This window comes from Gekko japonicus, unplaced genomic scaffold, assembly GCF_001447785.1.
Source record: "Gekko japonicus isolate JY-2015 unplaced genomic scaffold, Gekko_japonicus_V1.1 scaffold149, whole genome shotgun sequence".
NCBI classification, from domain to species: Eukaryota; Metazoa; Chordata; class Lepidosauria; order Squamata; family Gekkonidae; genus Gekko; species Gekko japonicus.
Window position 1 is genome coordinate 655,384 of NW_015172556.1, and position 18,142 is coordinate 673,525.

The 18,142-nt window shown below is 41.1% G+C and overlaps 1 protein-coding gene across 1 annotated transcript in view; it reads left to right on the forward strand.

Moving 5' to 3' along the window:
• WNK2 (WNK lysine deficient protein kinase 2) overlaps positions 1 to 18,142 on the forward strand; it is a 172,864-nt gene that overhangs the window by 136,211 nt on the left and 18,511 nt on the right. The window contains exons 24-27 of the mRNA XM_015421185.1: positions 6,953 to 7,168; positions 8,172 to 8,270; positions 14,352 to 14,396; positions 17,869 to 18,128. Coding sequence (XP_015276671.1) covers positions 6,953 to 7,168; positions 8,172 to 8,270; positions 14,352 to 14,396; positions 17,869 to 18,128 — 620 coding nt within the window. The remainder of the gene's footprint in view (positions 1 to 6,952; positions 7,169 to 8,171; positions 8,271 to 14,351; positions 14,397 to 17,868; positions 18,129 to 18,142) is intronic.

An 18,142-nucleotide genomic window follows, 5' to 3' on the forward strand; every position in this document is an offset into this window, starting at 1 on the left:
ACGACCATCCGAGGGAAAACCATAGAGTTTTCCCTCGGATGACCGTGGCCCCGCCCCCAGCGTGCCCGGCGTGGTCGCGTCACTTCCGGGTGACGTGCACGTCAGGGTGGGGTTCCCCGGGGCCCAATCCGCTGGCGACGGGAAACGGGCCTCTGGGGCGGGGGTTTCCCTGCCCCCCGGGGGGACTTTGCAAGCCTAGTTCCTCCATATTTGCCTCACCTTGACATACTGCAACATGCTGGGCCATTACCAGGAAAAGGAGGCCCTGTTTCCCATAATGGCTTGGCATAAGCTGAGGCAGGGATGCGGGTAATAAATCCATTCCCCCATATTTATAACGTTTCGTTATTAATTAATAACATGAAATTAGTTTGTTTTGTATAATAAATTTGTACACCTTATGTATGGAACATATTTATATTTTAAGTTCTCAAAAGGAATTCTGCCACAGGGTTTCAGTCCCTTGTCTGACATATCTAGGATATAACAAGAGCAGTTTCAATAGATGCTAGCCACGTAGGCTGTTTCCACTCCTTGGATTGTCCCAGCTTTTATGCAGTGGCTCAAGTGGATAAGATGCTGAACTGCAGGCTGTGGAAGGTTGGTAGTTCAGCAGTTCGAGACCCGAGTGCCGCATGACAGAGTGAACTCTCGTCTCTAGTTCCAGCTCCTGCCAACCTAGCAGTTCGAAAGCAAGAAATTGCAAGTAGATAAATAGGTACCACTTCGGTGGGAAGGTAACAGCGTTCCGTGCACCTTGGTGTTTAGTCATGCCGGCCACATGACGACAGAAATGTCTTCGGCTGGCTCTTCAGCTTTGAAACGGAGATGAGCACCGCAACCCTAGAGTCGGATTCAACTGGCTTTCGAGCAAGGGAACCTTTACCTTTACCTGGAAGTCAAATGCCTCCTTCTGACAAATCGTCTTTTAAACAGTAGAATGATTTGAAGAGAGAATCTTTAATCTGTGTTTTAATTTTAGCTACTGGTCTATGTTTGATGAATACTGTTCCATGGTTTGTTTGATACAAGGTGATCTATGAATAAGGGAAAGTTGAAACAGTTGAAATTATGGTTGAGGTCTTGCCTTCAGTAGGAATACGTAAGGAAGGAGGGTTGCAATGAAACAAGTACATATTTTAGTATGCTTTTCTATGGGTTGAAAGCAACAGCCTTTAATCTCAGCATATTATATCATATTATGGTATTATACTCTCTTTGATCTCTAAATAAGGGCTGTTTTACACATAATGTTTTTACTAAACAGAATAAACATGGGTGTTGGAAATTAGATCTGAACAAGAAAGAGGACCCGCGGAACTCGCGGGGGGGGCGGGGCGGGGGAGCTTCAAACTGAGCAGGCGGCTCCGAACTTCACCGGTCTCTCCCCGCCAGCCCGCCAAGCCTTGTGCTGCCCTCCCCACCTCGCCGTTCCCCCCACTCAGTCCGAACCTCCCCGGTCTCTCCCCGCCAGCCCGACAAGCCTTGCGCTGCCCTCCCCGCCTCAACGTTCCCCCCCGTCCCAACCCTCCCCCCCCCGCCTTGCCGTTCCCCCCCGCCCGAACCTCCCCGGTCTCTCCCCGCCAGCCTGCCAAGCCTTGTGCTGCCCTCCCCGCCTCGCCGCTCTCCCCCCATCTCTCCCCACCCGCCAAGCCTTGTCCTGCCCTCCCCATCTCGCCGCTCTCCCCCCCACACTGCGGTCTTTCCCCGCTCCTAACCGAGGCCCGAGCGGCTTGCAGCCGGCGGGCCTCGCTGGTCTCTCCCCGCCCACCAGCCCACCAGCCAGCCAGCCAAGGCTTGTCCTGCCCTCCCATCCCCTGTTGCCGCTGCGGAAGCGTTCATTTTGGGGGGATTTTAATATCCCCCTGATATTTTTTCAAAGGTTTTCAATTTTTGTGCACACGTGGGGACTGGCCCACGTGTGCACAAACCTCTCCCTGCCCCCCAGCTGCCCCCGGAGCGCGGATTTAGATATCCGCACTCACGGGGGCAACTTGACTATTAGTATAAGGATACTGATGTACACCATTATGTATAATATTAATGTGTGGTTTACCATGATTATCATTTCTTTGCAATCCACAGCATGCAGGGACTTCCAAATACATCTGATCCTAGCAAAATATTTGTGGTATTTTCCCACATTACAAAATACATGGGCATACATGGTGTCCCGTCCCCCCCCCCCGTTACCAAGATCATTCGTTGTGTACAGAAATTGTCATGCAGGAAGTATTCATAAGAGAGATTTCCATTGCCTTCTATTCTGTGTATGATTTTAAATAACCCAGTGTTTAAGCAGTTTGGGTTGCTATGTTCCCACATACTTAGTCTTCTGTAATTCACTCTTATCCCCTTTCTGCTGCTCTATAAGCTATTGGTGCACTGTTTAAAAGATCATGCAAGGTTTGGCCATTTAATATATCCCCTCTTCTGCTTCATAATGTCATTAACATTTTTAACAGCAAAGTTGCCCAAAATCTTAGACTTCTTTGGAGATGGTCGCAATGGTCATTCTGTGACAAAAGTTACAAATTATGGTTAAAGTGGGGCATTTTTTTTATAGGAAGAAAAACCAGAAATAATGGAGTATACTGAGAGTAAATTGTTGAAGGTTCATAAAAAGTATAGTGCAGATTCAGGCTAGAGTAAAGCCAAACAATCAATTGAGGTAGAAGAAATAAACATTATGTCTGGACTCCAGGGCAAAGGACTGAATTGAAGATCACTTTCTGAGAAGAACAAGTAGAAGACTTAAATTAAGATCTGTAGGAAAGTAAACTTTAGCCAAAGTGGGATTTGGGGCTAGTAAGAAGTTTAAAACATGAAGTCTTTGTAGGATGTGAAAGCAAGGAAGAAGGAGCAAGGATGAGTGCGCATGTGTCTGAATCTAAGGAAGGAGCTATGAATTGAAAATCCAGGCTTGAGATTGCCAAAAACATGCAAGTAAAACATGCATCTGTTGATTTTGTTGCAAAGGCCAAGGGATTAAGAAAAAATAAAAGTATATTGACAATCGTCTATGCAGTCAAGAGCTGGAAATAGTATCCAGTGAAACGTTCTTGTCTATTTGGGGTTGCTAAATATGAGCAGATGAAGAATGCTCAGTAAGGCATAGCAAAACAGGCTGAGACTGATTTCTGGATCATGGAGAATACATGCTAAAGTCTCATCATTGCAAATTTCTTCCTAGTCTGTGAAAAGAGGGGTGAGCCAGGAATGCTGCCATTGAGCTCCTTGGAGACAGGAGAAAAATATTATTGATTACTTGGAGAATTCTGTGACAGCTTTATGTGCTCTTGAATTCAATTGAATTTTATTTTATTTTATTCTTCAAATTTCTACCCAGCCCTCCCAGCCAAAGCCGGCTCAGGGTGGCTTACATAAAATCGGCACATGATTACAATAAAACAATTAAAACATTTAAAACAGTGCTAAAACCAATTAACAATAACATAATAAGTGCTAGTATTGTTGTTATTAAAACAGCGATGGCTACCCATATCAGCTCTCTTCGCATAACTAGCTCATAGATCTTCCTCGAATATCTTGCAGGTGGCTGGCCCAGGCTGTTATTACAAATTCCATAGGCAACAGGCTTCCTATCCTAGTTGTTGGTGGCGGTGGCGGTGGCGGCTCCAAAAGCCTGGTGGAAGAGCTCCGTTTTACAGGCCCTGCAGAACTGTAAAAGGTTCTCCTCTGGGAACTCATTCCACCAGGATGGAGCCACCACCGAGAAAGTCCTGGCCCTGGTTGTCGACAGCCTGGTCTCCTTAAGACTCGGGAGGGCCAATCAGTTCTAGGCCCTTGACCACAGTGCTCTTTGGGGAATATGTGGGGAAAGGTGGTCTCTCAGGTATGTAGGCCCCTGACCATAAAGGGCTTTAACCAGCACCTTGGAACGAATTCAGTATGCTATTGGCAGCCAGTGCAATGCCTTTAGCACAGGCTGGATGTGCTCCCAGATTGGGAGTCCCATCAACAGCCTGGCCACAGCATTTTGCACCAGCTGCAGTTTCTGGATTTGCAACAAGGGCAGCCTCGTATAGAGAGCATTACAGTAGTCCAATCTTGAGGTGACCATTGCATGGATCACTGTTGCCAAGTTGTTGCGTTTGAGCAAGGGAACCAACTGCCAGATCAACCGAAGGTGATAAAAGGTTGATTTGGCAGTGGCTGCTACCTGGGCCTCCATTGTTAAGGAGGCATCCAGGAGCACTCCCAGACTCCTAACCTCTGGCACTGGCACCAAAGGAGCCCCGTTGAAGGTCAGAAGTGGGATCCCTACCCTTGGACCGCCCCGGCTCAGGCAAAGGACCTCCGTCTTCATCAGATTCAATTTCAGCTGACTCAGCCTAAGCCAACCAGCCATGGCTTGTAGCACCCAGTCTAGATCTTCCGGTTTGGAGTTGGACTGATTGCCCAACAACAGATAGAGCTGGGTGCCAACCGCATACTGGTGACATCCCAGCCCATGCCTCCAGGCAATCTGGGCAAGAGAGCGCATATAGATGTTAAAAAGGATTGGGGACAACACTGCCCCTTGAGGCACTCCACAGTCCAGTGAGTGCCTATGGGATAGTTGATCTCCCAGTGTCACCCTTTGTCCCCAACCTTGAAGAAAGACAACAAGCCACTGGAAGGCCAGCCCCTAGACCCCAATGTCAGCGAGGCAATGGATCAGTAGCTGACGGTCGACTGTGTCAAATGCTGCCGACAGGTCTAACAACATCAGCACTGGCAATCCACCCCAATCCAGATGCCTCCGGAGGTTATCTGTGAGGGCAACCAGTGCCGTCTCCGTCCCGTGACCCGGGTGAAAGCTGGACTGGAAGGGATCTAAAATGGAAGCATCATCCAAGAAGCCCTGTAGCTGTATGGCCACAGGTCTCTCTATTATCTTGCCCAAGTAGGGCAAGTTGGAAACTGGCTGATAGTTTGCCAATCTGGCCGGGTCCAGGGATGGCTTTTTCAAGAGAGGGCGAACCACTGCTTCCTTAAATGCCCCAGGGAACCGCCCCCTCCAAGAGGGACTCGTTGACAATCTCCCATAGGGCACCTCGAAACCCCTCGTGGCCAGTTTTAATTAGCCACGAAGGGCATGGATCAAGGGAGCAAGTGGTAGGGCCTACAGTTAGGAGCAACTTGCCAACTTCCTCTAGGCTGAGCGGGCCGAAGTGATCCATAACCAGACTAGAAGATGTGCATGGAACCTCAAGCTCACTCACTGTATCAACTGTGGAGGCAAAGTCACGGCGGAGTGACAAGACTTTATCTGCAAAGTAGCTTGCAACAGCCTCACAGCCAATGTCCAGTTCCCTAGCATTTGGTTTGCCGTGTGGCAAGGTAGTAATGGACCGAATCGTTCTAAATAATTGGGCTGGGCATGAGCTTGCAGACGCAATCGTGGCCCACAATCTGAAACTTGTTTCTAGAAGGGGTAAATTCCATGACATATTTTCTAATATCTTCCTTTCTGTGCATCAGAGTTGATGAGTGAGAAGTCTTCATCTGCTGTACCTTGCTCACCAAAAGAATAAAAGAGAGTGAAATTTATATTAATTTATTACTGCAAATTTCTCTTCTCCATTAATTCCTACATAAACTTTGGGGAACATTAGAATTAGACAGGACACATTTGCATTTATGTGTAGGATTCATTTCAACATCAGGATTTTCCATCAATCTATTCGATACCTTTGTCTTTCTTCCAACTGCATCATTTTCCTGAAATAATGTCTTTGATATTCCTACTCAAGAGAGTAGTGTTGGAGAGCTGTTCTGACTGTTCTCTCACACTGTATACCAAAGTGCAATTTTATTTCTTTTCTTTATTTTCTTCCTTCTTTCTTGTAGAAGTGCTCATTAAGATAACGATTGGAAAATAAAATGAGCTTCTACCAAAAAATTGTGGTGTCTCCCTTCTTGGAATTTTTTAAAAGACAAGTCCAGATGAATATCTGTTAGGTTTGGTTTAAGACAGGGAAGGGCCTGTACTTGGGAGTGTTCTATTTTAGTCAGACTTTCTTCCTCATAAATATGAGTAGGATAGGACTGCAAAAAACTCTCTCAGATCTATGATTCTTAACAGGCTTTGTTTTGGATTCAACCTTTCAGAGAAACTTTGCTGGCTTTACCTTTCCAATGTACTGCTCTGCATCTATGAAAAGCTACTGTTGCGGGTCAAGGAAGTAGTGTAGAATGTGGCAAAGAGAACTAAAACTGGAAAGGAGATTGGCAGAAAACTCTTTCCTTAAAGTCTTACATACATAAAAAGATTGCAAAAGTTAATGTGTTCCTATTCCTCTATTCTCCTGTAGCTCATTGAGATTCATTCTAGTGGTCTTCACAGCTCTTGGGAGTGGCTTTTCAGTGGTACAGGGGGACATGGGAAAGATTCCTTCTGCAAACTTGTTATATTCACAGAAGGGTTGGATCCATCCCATTTACAGGCTCCAGTGCCTGTAGCATATGTATGTATGGTATATGTGTTCAGCATATTGGGGTTTTGAACTCATGTTTCTCAAATGGCAGCCCTCTATAAAACTGAAAAAGCAAACCTACACCTGGTTTTTGGATATGGTATGGAGAATTGGACATGTACGGTTCAAAAACAAATTTTAAAAATTCCACAGGTCTTTTATCATTGCCTAAAGTAGCTCTTTGGATTTCATCCTCCTTTTGTTGAGCAGACAGCTGAATCACTCTAAATGCTCTAAGGCTGTAAACTGTAAAGCTTTCGCTAGTGTTGGGTTTCATTTCATATTGGCATTGATGCTTGCATATACTGAACAGCTGGTATGGTGTCTGCAGTTGGTTGTGGGTACATATTTCAGCAGTAGAACTTTGTAGAATTGTTCATGTCATCCAGTACTTCAGAAAGTTTGAGCTGATAGTTGCACCTCATCTCTTGTTATTGGCACATGGTGATTTTTATGTGTGTCCTTTTTAGGCAATGTATCAGACTGCAAAGACACACTGGCTAAAGAAAATGCTAAAGCTCATACTGGTTCTACTGAAGCAACTGCACTAACTTCATCCACATCAGCCATACTTGGAAAGTCAGTTCAGACACAGCAGCCCTGCTCTGTCAAGGCCTCCTTGTCCACTGACATCTGTTCTGGATTAGCCACTGAAGGAGGTGATCTCCATGGAAATTCTGGCCAAGGTGATTCAATATTCTCAGGGCCATCATTTGTATTCTATACTGAAATTAGTACTTAATATTTCAGCACTGAAAGGGAATAGGGTCAAGTGTTAAATTTGGATCTGTGGGAGATGGAGGTTCAGATATTTGCTCAGCCATGAGGCACACTGGCTATTTCAATTCACTTTCTCCCAGACTAAACCTGCTTTGTAGAACGGTTGAAAGGATGAATGTGTAAGAATGGCAAAGGATGCTATAGAAATTATGCAGATAATTCCAGTGACATATTGACAAGTTGTCAGAGAAAGTTGCAGGAGGTCTGAGTGCAACTGAGAAAGGTCATTTTTAAAATCAATATTAGAAAATTTAGCGGAGTATTCATAAAGAGGAAGGTTTTATACATCTTAAATTCATATTCTAAAATAATTGCTTATGATCAGGGAATGTCATGTCTTGAGGAAAAACTGGAATAGGGCCCCTCAGCAGATTTAAGATGTTTAGTATCAGGGAAAAACTGACTGACTTTTTCTCTTGGTTCATACTCCCTACTTCAAACCCTTTGCCTAGAATTTTATTTGTAATGCTGTAGTGGTCTACAAAAAATTATGAGCAGATAATCTTCCACCACCATGCAAGATAGTTGTATTTTGTACATTGCTTTTCTTGCTTTACAAGAGTTGTTTTTCGGAGATGGTTTTATGTAGCTTATATTGCTGATACTTTTCAGTGCTTCAAAGATTCCTCATAATAGAACAGCAGCCTCTGTTGCAGAAGTGTAATGATGATTAAAAAGAAATACCTTACTCAGTTCTGCATGTCCTCCCAAACTAATCCTATAAAGTATCTATTTTCTTCTGCTGTTTGTTTTTTGCATCCTTTTGCATATAGCCAATGAACTTGCTCCACTTTGGCAAGGATGTGGATGATAAACTAACAAAGCTGATATGACTGATGGTGACGACTGATCTCAGCTATTTGTACTTTATAAGTGTCTTTGTTTTCTTCCCTTTATATTCATTTGCAGGCTGGACGGTTTTCCACCAAACGTCTGAGAGAGTGACCTATAAATCTAGTAGCAAACCTCGTACCAGATTCCTCAGTGGACCTGTGTCTTTGTCCATCTGTTTGTATTTGTTCTTTTGTATTTTATCACAACCCATCTTTCTTTTATCTCCCTTTTTCAAAACTCATTTTTAAATATATCTAACATGTTCAGCAGAAAACAGCAGGATTGCCCTTTTTTCCTAAATAATCCCTTTTATTTCCCCTCCCCCCTCTCTTTTTTGAAGTTAATCATCATTGGCACTCCTTATTTTTTAATTTTGTTTTGTTTCATTCAGAAAGCTTTTGTGCACTGCTTTTGGCTCATGCCTGGGTACCAAAAGCATGTGTGGAAGATCTCATCATTTATTCTATAGCTTTATAGTAAACTTTACCCTGGACGTATTTTTATGTGATTTTACGTTTAAGTGACTTTTTTGATTTACAATGTGGCAATTATACATGTCTGCTGTCCCAGTTCCAGCGATATCAAAAAGAAATCCAACCTTCTGTAGACGAATGGTCTCTTTCACACATGTTTGGACTATGAAGACATGCATGTAGCAAGCTGATACAATTCTTGAAGGTCACTGAAGGGTATAACATCCGCACAAGGGCTGTATTCAAACAATATACAGTACTGTTTATATCCACTTATTATTATTATTATTATTATTATTATTATTATTATTATTATTATTATTATTATTAGTTTATTTTTATTATTGTTATTTTCTCCTATCCCTTGCATGTGGAAATGCTGAGAAATGCTCCTGCTAGTTCTTTAATATCCTCTTTTCTAGGCAGTATTTCCTCCCCACCACCACCATTATACCTTTTGCCTTAGTTCAGGTGAATGTTGTTAAATGAAACTTGTCTGGTTAATCTGCTATAAAGTGCAGTATGGCTTTTACTATAAACTCACCTAGCTGGAGCACTTTACTCAGTTTATTTTTCTTGTGACCTCATGTGACCTCAGAGATGAAGTCAACAAGCAGTTCATCAAAGCACAAAATTAAAAAAAAATAGAATTTGTTATGACATTCTAGAAATGATTATTGGTATCATGTCTAGGTTGATTTCAAACTGTGGTGAAACTAATAGTAAATAGCCTTTTCTGAATTGTATTATTACACTAATTGGCAGTTCAACCAAACCTCATAGATATTCTTTAAAAACTGATATTTATACTATATTTCAAACATATTTTCTTACAAAGTTATATTGTACTGACAAGGTAATCCAGGGCATGTTTACATACAGTGCCAAAAATAGAGCTAATGTTCTCTTAAACATTCAGCTAATTTAATATTCATTTTCATTTATACCAAACTTTTCCCATTAGACCTATACATTTTTATCATTATTGAGGTGGTACAGATCAAAGGCACAAGACTACTCACAATACATCCTTCTTGATTTCTAAATAATGCTTTTCTAATTTTCAAACTCCACTAAAGTCTAATTACAAAGGGAGGTGAGAACTAATAGGTATGTGTTTTAGAATATGGAACTCATTATATTCGTTGTATTACTCATTATATTACTTCAACATTCATCTATAAATGTAGAGATAATATGCTAGGATATAATTCTGGATATAGTTCTTATTTACAGTCTGGGGTTGACTGTCAGCTTTTCTATACCACAAGTATCAGAATAGTTTACTTTATCTGTGGCCGTTTTCATCTAATGCCATTGTCCTTTTTCAGTTCATAGCAATAAGTATAAAAGGAAATAGAGGACATATAAAGTTTATGTGAAACTTTCCTATTATTTAAATTAGTTAGCTTAACTACTCATATAAGCCTTCCAATTCTTGGTGCTTGTCTCCTAGGTGATATGACTTGAAGTAAGAATACTTTCAACAGAATAGTTTGGTTTGTTTACAGACTGCCTTTCAACTAAAAAGATATAACAGTTTGGTGTAGTGGTTAAGTGCGCGGACTCTAATCTGGGAGAACCGGGTTTGATTCCCCACTCCTCCACTTGCACCTGCTGGATGACCTTGGGCAAACCATAGTTCTGACAAGAGCTGTCATTGAAAAAGAGCAGTTTGTGTCAGAGTTCTCTCAGCCCCACCCACCTCACAGGGTGTCTGTTGTGGGGAGGGGAAGGGAAAGGAGTTTGTAAGCCGCTCTGAGACTCCAAGTGACGGGTGGGGTATAAATCCAATCTCTTCTCTTCTCTTCTTCTTCTTCTTCTTCTTCTAAAAAATCAGTTTAAATCAGTTTTCCAATAGTGCCATTCCTCCTGCCACTCCATCTTTATTGATCTAACTGGAAGGCCCTCCAGAAAACTCAGACCTTCAAACCCGTCTGGAAGGCCTTTAGAGAAGCAACAACTTCTGAGGGAGGAGGTTTTTTTACTTTTGGGGATCCAAATTAGCTTACATTGTTCTTCTCCATTTTATCAGGTTAGTTGATAAAGCAGTGGTGGTCCTTCAGGCAATATTCCCTCTAAGCTGTAGAGTCTTGTGAGCAAAAATTCTACTTTGTGAGCTACTGGCATTAAAGTTGTGAGCGAGCAATTTGTCTACTACATAAGTTAGTGTGCTCTGGAGTCATCCCTTCCTGAGCTCAGACAGAAATGTGTGAGCCAGAGGCTAAAAAACTGTGAGCTAGCTCACACTGACTCAGCTTAGAGGGAACACTGCCTTCAGGTACCCTAAGCCTAAACCATTTAGGGCTTTAAAGGTCAATAACAGTCCCTTGTATAGAGCCTGGAAAAGACTGTATATGGTATAATGCTGGCTTCATATGGTCTCTGCCTAGCTGTCACATTTTGGACCGACTGAAGTTTCTGAACCATTGTCAATGGCAGCTGCACATAGAACACATTAAAGTAGTCAAGGGTGGATGCTACTAAAGCCTGTGTGACTGTGACCCCTGGTCAGCTTTCTCCCGGAAAGATCACAACTGGCAAAAGCAGCCTAAATGTGTAAAAGGTGTTCTAAGCAACTTCTAACACTTGACTGTCCAAAGACAACATTGACTCTAGAAGTATTCCCAAGCTGCTCACCTGATCTTTCAATGGGCATGTAGCCAAATATTGGGATAACCCCAATTCATAAATCAGCCTTATTCCCACCCATCACACTTCCACTTGTATGGATTAACCTTCATTTTATTAAAACCCTCATCCAGTCCTCCTCTGCTTCCAAAAATTGCTCTAACACTTCCAGCCCTCCACAGATTTTGATAGAAAGGACAAAAAGAAAAATCTAAGTTAATTGAATGTATTGTAGTTTGGACTGAAAATTTAGTAAAAGGGGCTGCTATTAGTGGTATATACTACAAAACTTTGCAGTCTCTTAATAAAATTCCCCTTAGCAGATGTTGAGCCAGTTCGGTTTAGTGGTTAAGTGTGCGGACTCTAATCTGGGAGAACCGGGTTTGATTCCCCGCTCCTCCACTTGCACCTGCTGATATGACCTTGGGTCAGTCACAAGCTCTGGCACAGCTGTTCCTGAAAGAGCAGTTTGTGTCAGAGTTCTCTCAGCCCCACCTACCTCACAGGGTGTCTGTTGTGGGGAGGGGAAGGGAAAGGAGTCTGTAAGCCGCTCTGAGACTCCGAGTGAAGGGCGAGGTATAAATCCAATCTCTTCTCTTCTTCTTCTCTTCTTATATATCTTTGTATAAAATTGTCATTTCTCAAGCCATCCGGCCAGTGTACTTAACCAGATTTTGTTGCCTGTGACACACCAGACAGTGAAGTGATCATTACAGTATCTGACCATTTCGTGTAAAAAATGTAGGCTTACATGGGCTTTGTTTTTCCTGAAGTCTCAAGTTATATTAGGCTTATCCCTCCTCCAATGGCAACTCTTTCCTATCCAGTATTCAGCCCCACTACCTGGGGCAGCTTCCCCCTTTTTAAATTTACAAAGCTCCAGTACCTGGTATCTGGACCTTCCATATATCAGTACCCCTGAAACATTTTTGTATACGAATATTAATCAGAAAAAAGTTCAGCCTTAGGAAACTTTAGCACTTTTTTCATTTCTTTTCCAAATTGTGAGCTGACTGTTTGCCTTTGTGCAGTGTTAAATCAGCCTTTACTTTTGAGTGGGATAAAATAGTGGTTAATATCTGAACAACTATGGAGAAAGTAAATCTGTGCTCTCTATGGAAATACATGTATCTGAAAAGAATGAGATGCTGTGCACAAGGAGTTTCATAAGGAGCCTGTTAAAGTGGGAGCAGAGTGCACAGGAACACATGAAACTGACTTATATTGAGTCAGATCCTTGGTCAAGTTTAGCATTTTCAACTCTGATTGGCAGCAGTTCTCCAGGCAGATGTCCTTTACATCACCTGCTACCTGATTCTTTTAAATGGAGATGCCAAGGACTGAACTTGGGACCTTCTGCTTGCAATGCACTTATTCAACCACTGAGCTACAGTGCCACCCCTGATAATACATTGAAGTACCATTATATCTAGCAATATTTCTAACTTAATAGGAGTTCGAGTAGCCACTGGTTATCTGATAATACTTAAAGATCTGTTAATATTGGAGTGCTTTTGATTTTTAAAAAAGATGACTCAGTTAAATATAGTACTAATACTTTTAAAATGTGTCTCAGACATTCAGTCATAAATTTTAAATCTAAAGTATTTGTGTATTTATTTACTTTTAAAATATATGAGATATTTGTAATTTGCTTTTTGCTAGAGAAGTCTATAAAGTGGTGATCCCTGTCCTCAGTGTTAAGTCCCATTTGGAGCAACCTTAAACAAAATTAGGAAATATCCTTCCCAAGCCTCCATCATTTGATCTAGGCTACACAACATGTGTTTAATCATAACTCCCTCACATGATCATAAAATTCTGTTCTTTCTAGGGGAGGGAATTTTGTGAGTGAAGGGTGGTCTGAGTAGACCATTGGTGTGGAAGCTGTTCTCTTAATCGAAATTGATTCTGTTATTGAATAGCCATCAACTGACATGTTTCATTTGTAAACTTCCTTTAAGCACTTGCAGTAATCTGTTGCCTGGTTGTAGTTTTTCAGGCAATGAACAAAATTTCTTGTTTGCAGACAAAAGCAGATGGAATCTGCTATCTCTGTTTGTTTGGACTACTTCAAGATGTTCAATTTTTGTATCACTGAGAAAATTTGTAATTAAGGGCTTTAATTTACAGCTTCAGGGGATGGTGAGGTGATGCTTGCAGGGATTGTTTAGCATCCAGATCCATCAGGAAGTAACAAACCTAAGATGACAGCAATCCTAAACAGGCCTACTCAGGTCTATTCAATGAGGCTTAATCTCAAGAAAGTGTTTTTAGGATTTCACTGTAATTCACATGCTTCATAGATTTTAGTCTGGTTGTTTCTTTTTACTATCAAAACTTGGAAGATATTTTTTGTTTTCAGGATTTTCAAAAAAAATCAAATTCAGATCTCATACTGTTTGTTCACAAATGGAACTCTTTTTAAGAAAAGACACAAATGGAACTTATGAATGAAATTTGAATAAATTGTTTCATACAAGTCACTAATATATACATATGATGGCATATTCTCAGTATGCCACTTAATATATCATGACATCTGACCAATCAGCTTGATAAACATAGCTGAAATACTGTGAAAGAACTATGAGGATTATTCTGCATGTTGAAAATAATAGAGATAGAAAGGTCAGTGTTTTGTATTTGGTCATATAATTTTCAATCAGTTAAGCTTAAAAATTAGCCACAGACATGCAAATAAATGTGTGTTTTTCAATTTATAAAATATGCTTTGGAGAAGCTCTTCAAGCAACTGATATTTTATAGTCAAGCTAGTTTGTTCCTGAAATTACTACTGTTATTAATTTACTAACAAGATCAGCATAGTTCGATATAGCTAGTAACACAAATAAAATAGGAATCAAAACACTTGGAAGTAGTATGCTTTTTAAAACATATCTTAGTGTTTATTGAATGTCCCAAATTAAAAACTGCAAATCATTTATTTTGATAGCTGCAAATTTCAGGTTTTGAGCTGCCCAATTATTTCTTCTCTTCATGCTGAACTGCTGACTTTCTGTCTGTTCCTTCTTGCCAAATGATTACTTCTTATTGTTTAAAAATTCCGAAGATTTTCCATCAGACTTTTTTCTTCCACTTCTTTTAGTCTTGCCTAACTTTGTATGTTTTGTATCATTTTACTTTGTAGGGTCCACCCTGAAACGACTATGTCTAGGCAAAGATCACAGTAGTAGTAACTATCCCTCTCTCTCTTTTTTTTGGCTTTTTAATGTTTCTTTCTAAGCATGGGCTGCTTTATTTTAAATATAATCTAGTGGTTTATTTAAACAATAGACATTGCATCCATACTGGCATTAAATACAGGTTGCATATGAATTAAGAGTCGATATCTTATTGCTAGATTTGCATGCTGGTGATGCTCTGAGATGCATGCATGTTGCAAGACCACCGTACCTTTTTGCAGAGTGTACCTGTGTTTTATGAGACAAAGCTGGGGAGTGTGCTTGTCTAATTTTTTATTAACACTGCTTCTTTACATTGCTGTTTTGCTGCTGGTTGACTAATATAGCTTAACACTTTCTCACACCTATTGAGATATTTGAATTACGTAACAGTTGTTGAGATTTAATCCTTGAGAATGCACATCATTTCACTGGTTCATTTTTTAAAAGAGAGTAAATTGAGCACAAAAGTTTGTAAGAGAATGTACAAGTGTTTTATGCAGAGAGAGAAAAGCACTAGTAGATGTACTCATATTGCACATCAGTTTCTTTGAAAATTCACAGCAGCAGAAATTACTACATAGGCTCATCATAATATCATTTAGCAACAGCTATGAACTTTTTTGCTCCAAATCTTGGTCTTTTGACTTAGTAGTTAAATGTTCTTGAAAACATTCAAAAATATGTTTTCAGATCCTACTAACTCTGGTATTGGAATCTGTATATCAGTTTGTGTTGAATATTGTTTTTATTGCTGTGAGCAAAATATATTCTGAGTAATTACTTTAGCATCAGATGTCCCAGATTCAGAATATAACTGTGTTTACTCACATAGTCATGGGGGGGGGGGGGTTGCTATCAAGTCACAGCCGACTTACAGCAACCCCATAGAGTTCTCAAGGCAAGAGACGTTCAGAGGGGGTTTACCTTTGCCTGCCTTTGCGTAGCAATCCTTGACCTTCTTGGTGGTCTCCCAGCCAAGTACTAACCAGGGCTGACCCTGCTTAGCTTCCAAGATTTGATGAGATCAGGATAGTCTGGCCTACCCAGGTGATGGCATAGTCAAGCTACATTAGATATTATATGTAATTTCTTACTAATCCAGGTGTCCTTGTGGTATTTCTCCCTAAACATTTCCTTAAACATCAAATAAAATGTTTAAACAGTCATGTAACTAACTTAAACTGCATCAGACTCATGGAAGCATCTGGGAGCTCACTGGGATCAGAAGAATGTGGTGCCTCCCTAAATGTTTTTGCTGTGAGGGCAAGAATGACACATACACACTCCAGCTTTAGATAAATGTGGAATTGAACATGCAAAAAAAATGCTACAGTTTCACCACCCTGATCCTCCGGCATGTGGAGCCTCGTACACATAATGACCACCACTGCAGTCATCTTTGGAGCCCTTGCGTTGGTTGCCCCTGCCATCCAAGACTAGATGGGTAGCAACTTGAGAAAGGACCTTTTTGGTCACGGTGTCAAAACTTTGGAACTCCCTTCCCAGGAAGATTAATTTGTTTATTGTTGTCTTCTGCCAATGGATGAAGACTTTTTTGTTCTATGTGGCATACACCCAATAATTGTTATTGTTCCCCTTCCTGTTGTTTGGTGTTTTGTGTGTTTATAAGTTTTATTGAATTATTGTATATATAATAATTTGTTTTCAATGTTTAGTGTTTATTGCTTTGGGTGGAAGGGTGCCGCATAAATGTTTTACAATTTAAAAAATGCAGTAAACAAAGCTGGCATCCTTCAAGTAATCTAGGGAGAATAGGGGAGCTCATTGAGGCTGCGGTCAGACGTGCCATTTGGCGTGGAGGGGAAGCACCCCTGTTTCCTCTGGAGGAATTTGACTCACAGTTGTGTGATCACACATCCCTTTGTGCTGTGGACTCAACCTGTCACTGCGCAATCAGACGCCACCTCAGGCGAGTGGGGGGGTTGCCTTTTGTTTCCCATGCGCATAAATGAGGAATCAAACCTCCATGCAGAGGGTTCCCCGTGGATTATGCAGTTATGTGCATACTGCTAAGCAAGGGAAAAAATAGAACTGAGACGGGTTGGAATGAGCAGACCATCCCAATGGCTTGAGAGCATGCTTGAGTGATCAGACTAGGGAAAATCCGTCCATGGCCCATCGGCAAGTGTTAGGGCCAGGCTTTCCCTGGTGTCTTTTAACTCTGTTTCTGTGGCAGGGCAGCACGGGGTGCCAACTGCAGGACCTTTCCCAGATGTTGCTGTCTGATCGCGCCCTTTAGATCTGTCAGGCATTCGCAGATATGTCAGATCTAAAGGCACATTTGACCGTAGCCTCAGAAATCTATAATTCCCAAGCCTCAGAACAGAAATCCTAAACTGCTCTACTCAGAAGTAAGTCTCATGTTAGTCAATGGGCTTACTCCCAAGAAAGTACACTTAGAATTGCAGCCTTCAAACGTTAAAGTCAGTATTGAGATTGTAGGGTACAAATATAATATATAGTCCTGACAGCCATCCCACCTCGAGTAGCAAATGTCAGAGTGGTAGCCATGTTAGTCTACTGCAGTGAATTTCTGAAGCTACCTTATGAAGTCAGCCAGATATTGTCTGCCCTTACTGTCAGCGTTTATTTTAATGATACTGCTCATACAGCCAGTTTGGCTCTGAACAGTGTCACACTAAGACTGAATAAAGGAAAGAAGGAAATTTATTTAATGTTATATAATGTAAAATTTAGTGATTTTTAATATTTATCGACTGACTTACTGTCAGCATATTTCTCCAGCTTTTACTCAGCTATAGCCCTCTCCAGAGCAATCAGGCATCTTGTATATATCAGAGGAAGTAAGCTGTAGTCCGTAAAAGCTTATTCCGCGATAAAACATGTTATTTTAAGGTGCCACAAGACTCCTAGCACATGTTAAGGGTAAGTATATGTAAAGTGCCATCAAGTCACAGCTGACTTATGGTGACCCCATTAGGTTTTCAAGCAAGAGATGTCCAGAGGGGGTTTGCCATTACCTGCCTCTGTGTAGCGACCGTGGACTTCCTTGGTGGTCTCCCATCCAAGTATTAACCAGGGCTTTCCAGCATTGTTTCCAAGATCTGATGAGACTGAACCATCCAGTTCAGGGCCATATTAAGGATATCTGGATTTAATTTTCTTTCCATTTTTAACGTTCCACTTTGTTTAGAGCCTTTGTCCAATATTTACTTTTGTGGGGGATTCATACGAACAATGTACTTACAATGTAATTTTTTAAAAAAAGTTTCCCTCTAATTAGTTAATATATGTATATATATCATCAATAAAATAACAGAAAGTGTAATTTCTTAGACCATTTTTTGGAGCAAAACTGTCCTTTGGAAGAAGCAGTTGGAAGGAAAACCAGTAGCTGAGATTCTGAAATGTTGTGAAAGAGTGAATGTAACCCAGAGAAAAATATAGGGTGCCAGTATTGCCTGCTGAGCTGATTCTCCTCTTTCTGTGATATCTTAGGATCCTCAACAAACAGTCTTGTAGCATGTCCAGATCCTCTACCGCAAACAACACTACAAGTACAGGTACAAGCAAACAATAGTAACAACAAGAAAGGAACTTTCACAGATGATCTCCACAAGCTGGTGGATCAATGGACAAGCAAAACAGTGGAAGCTGTTCAAGCAAAACCATCCTTGAATCAACTGAAGCAGAACCAAAAACGGCAAGACATGGAGCCTAAAGCTAATCCGATGCAGACACAGAATGAGATGTGTGGAGTAAGTGGCACTCC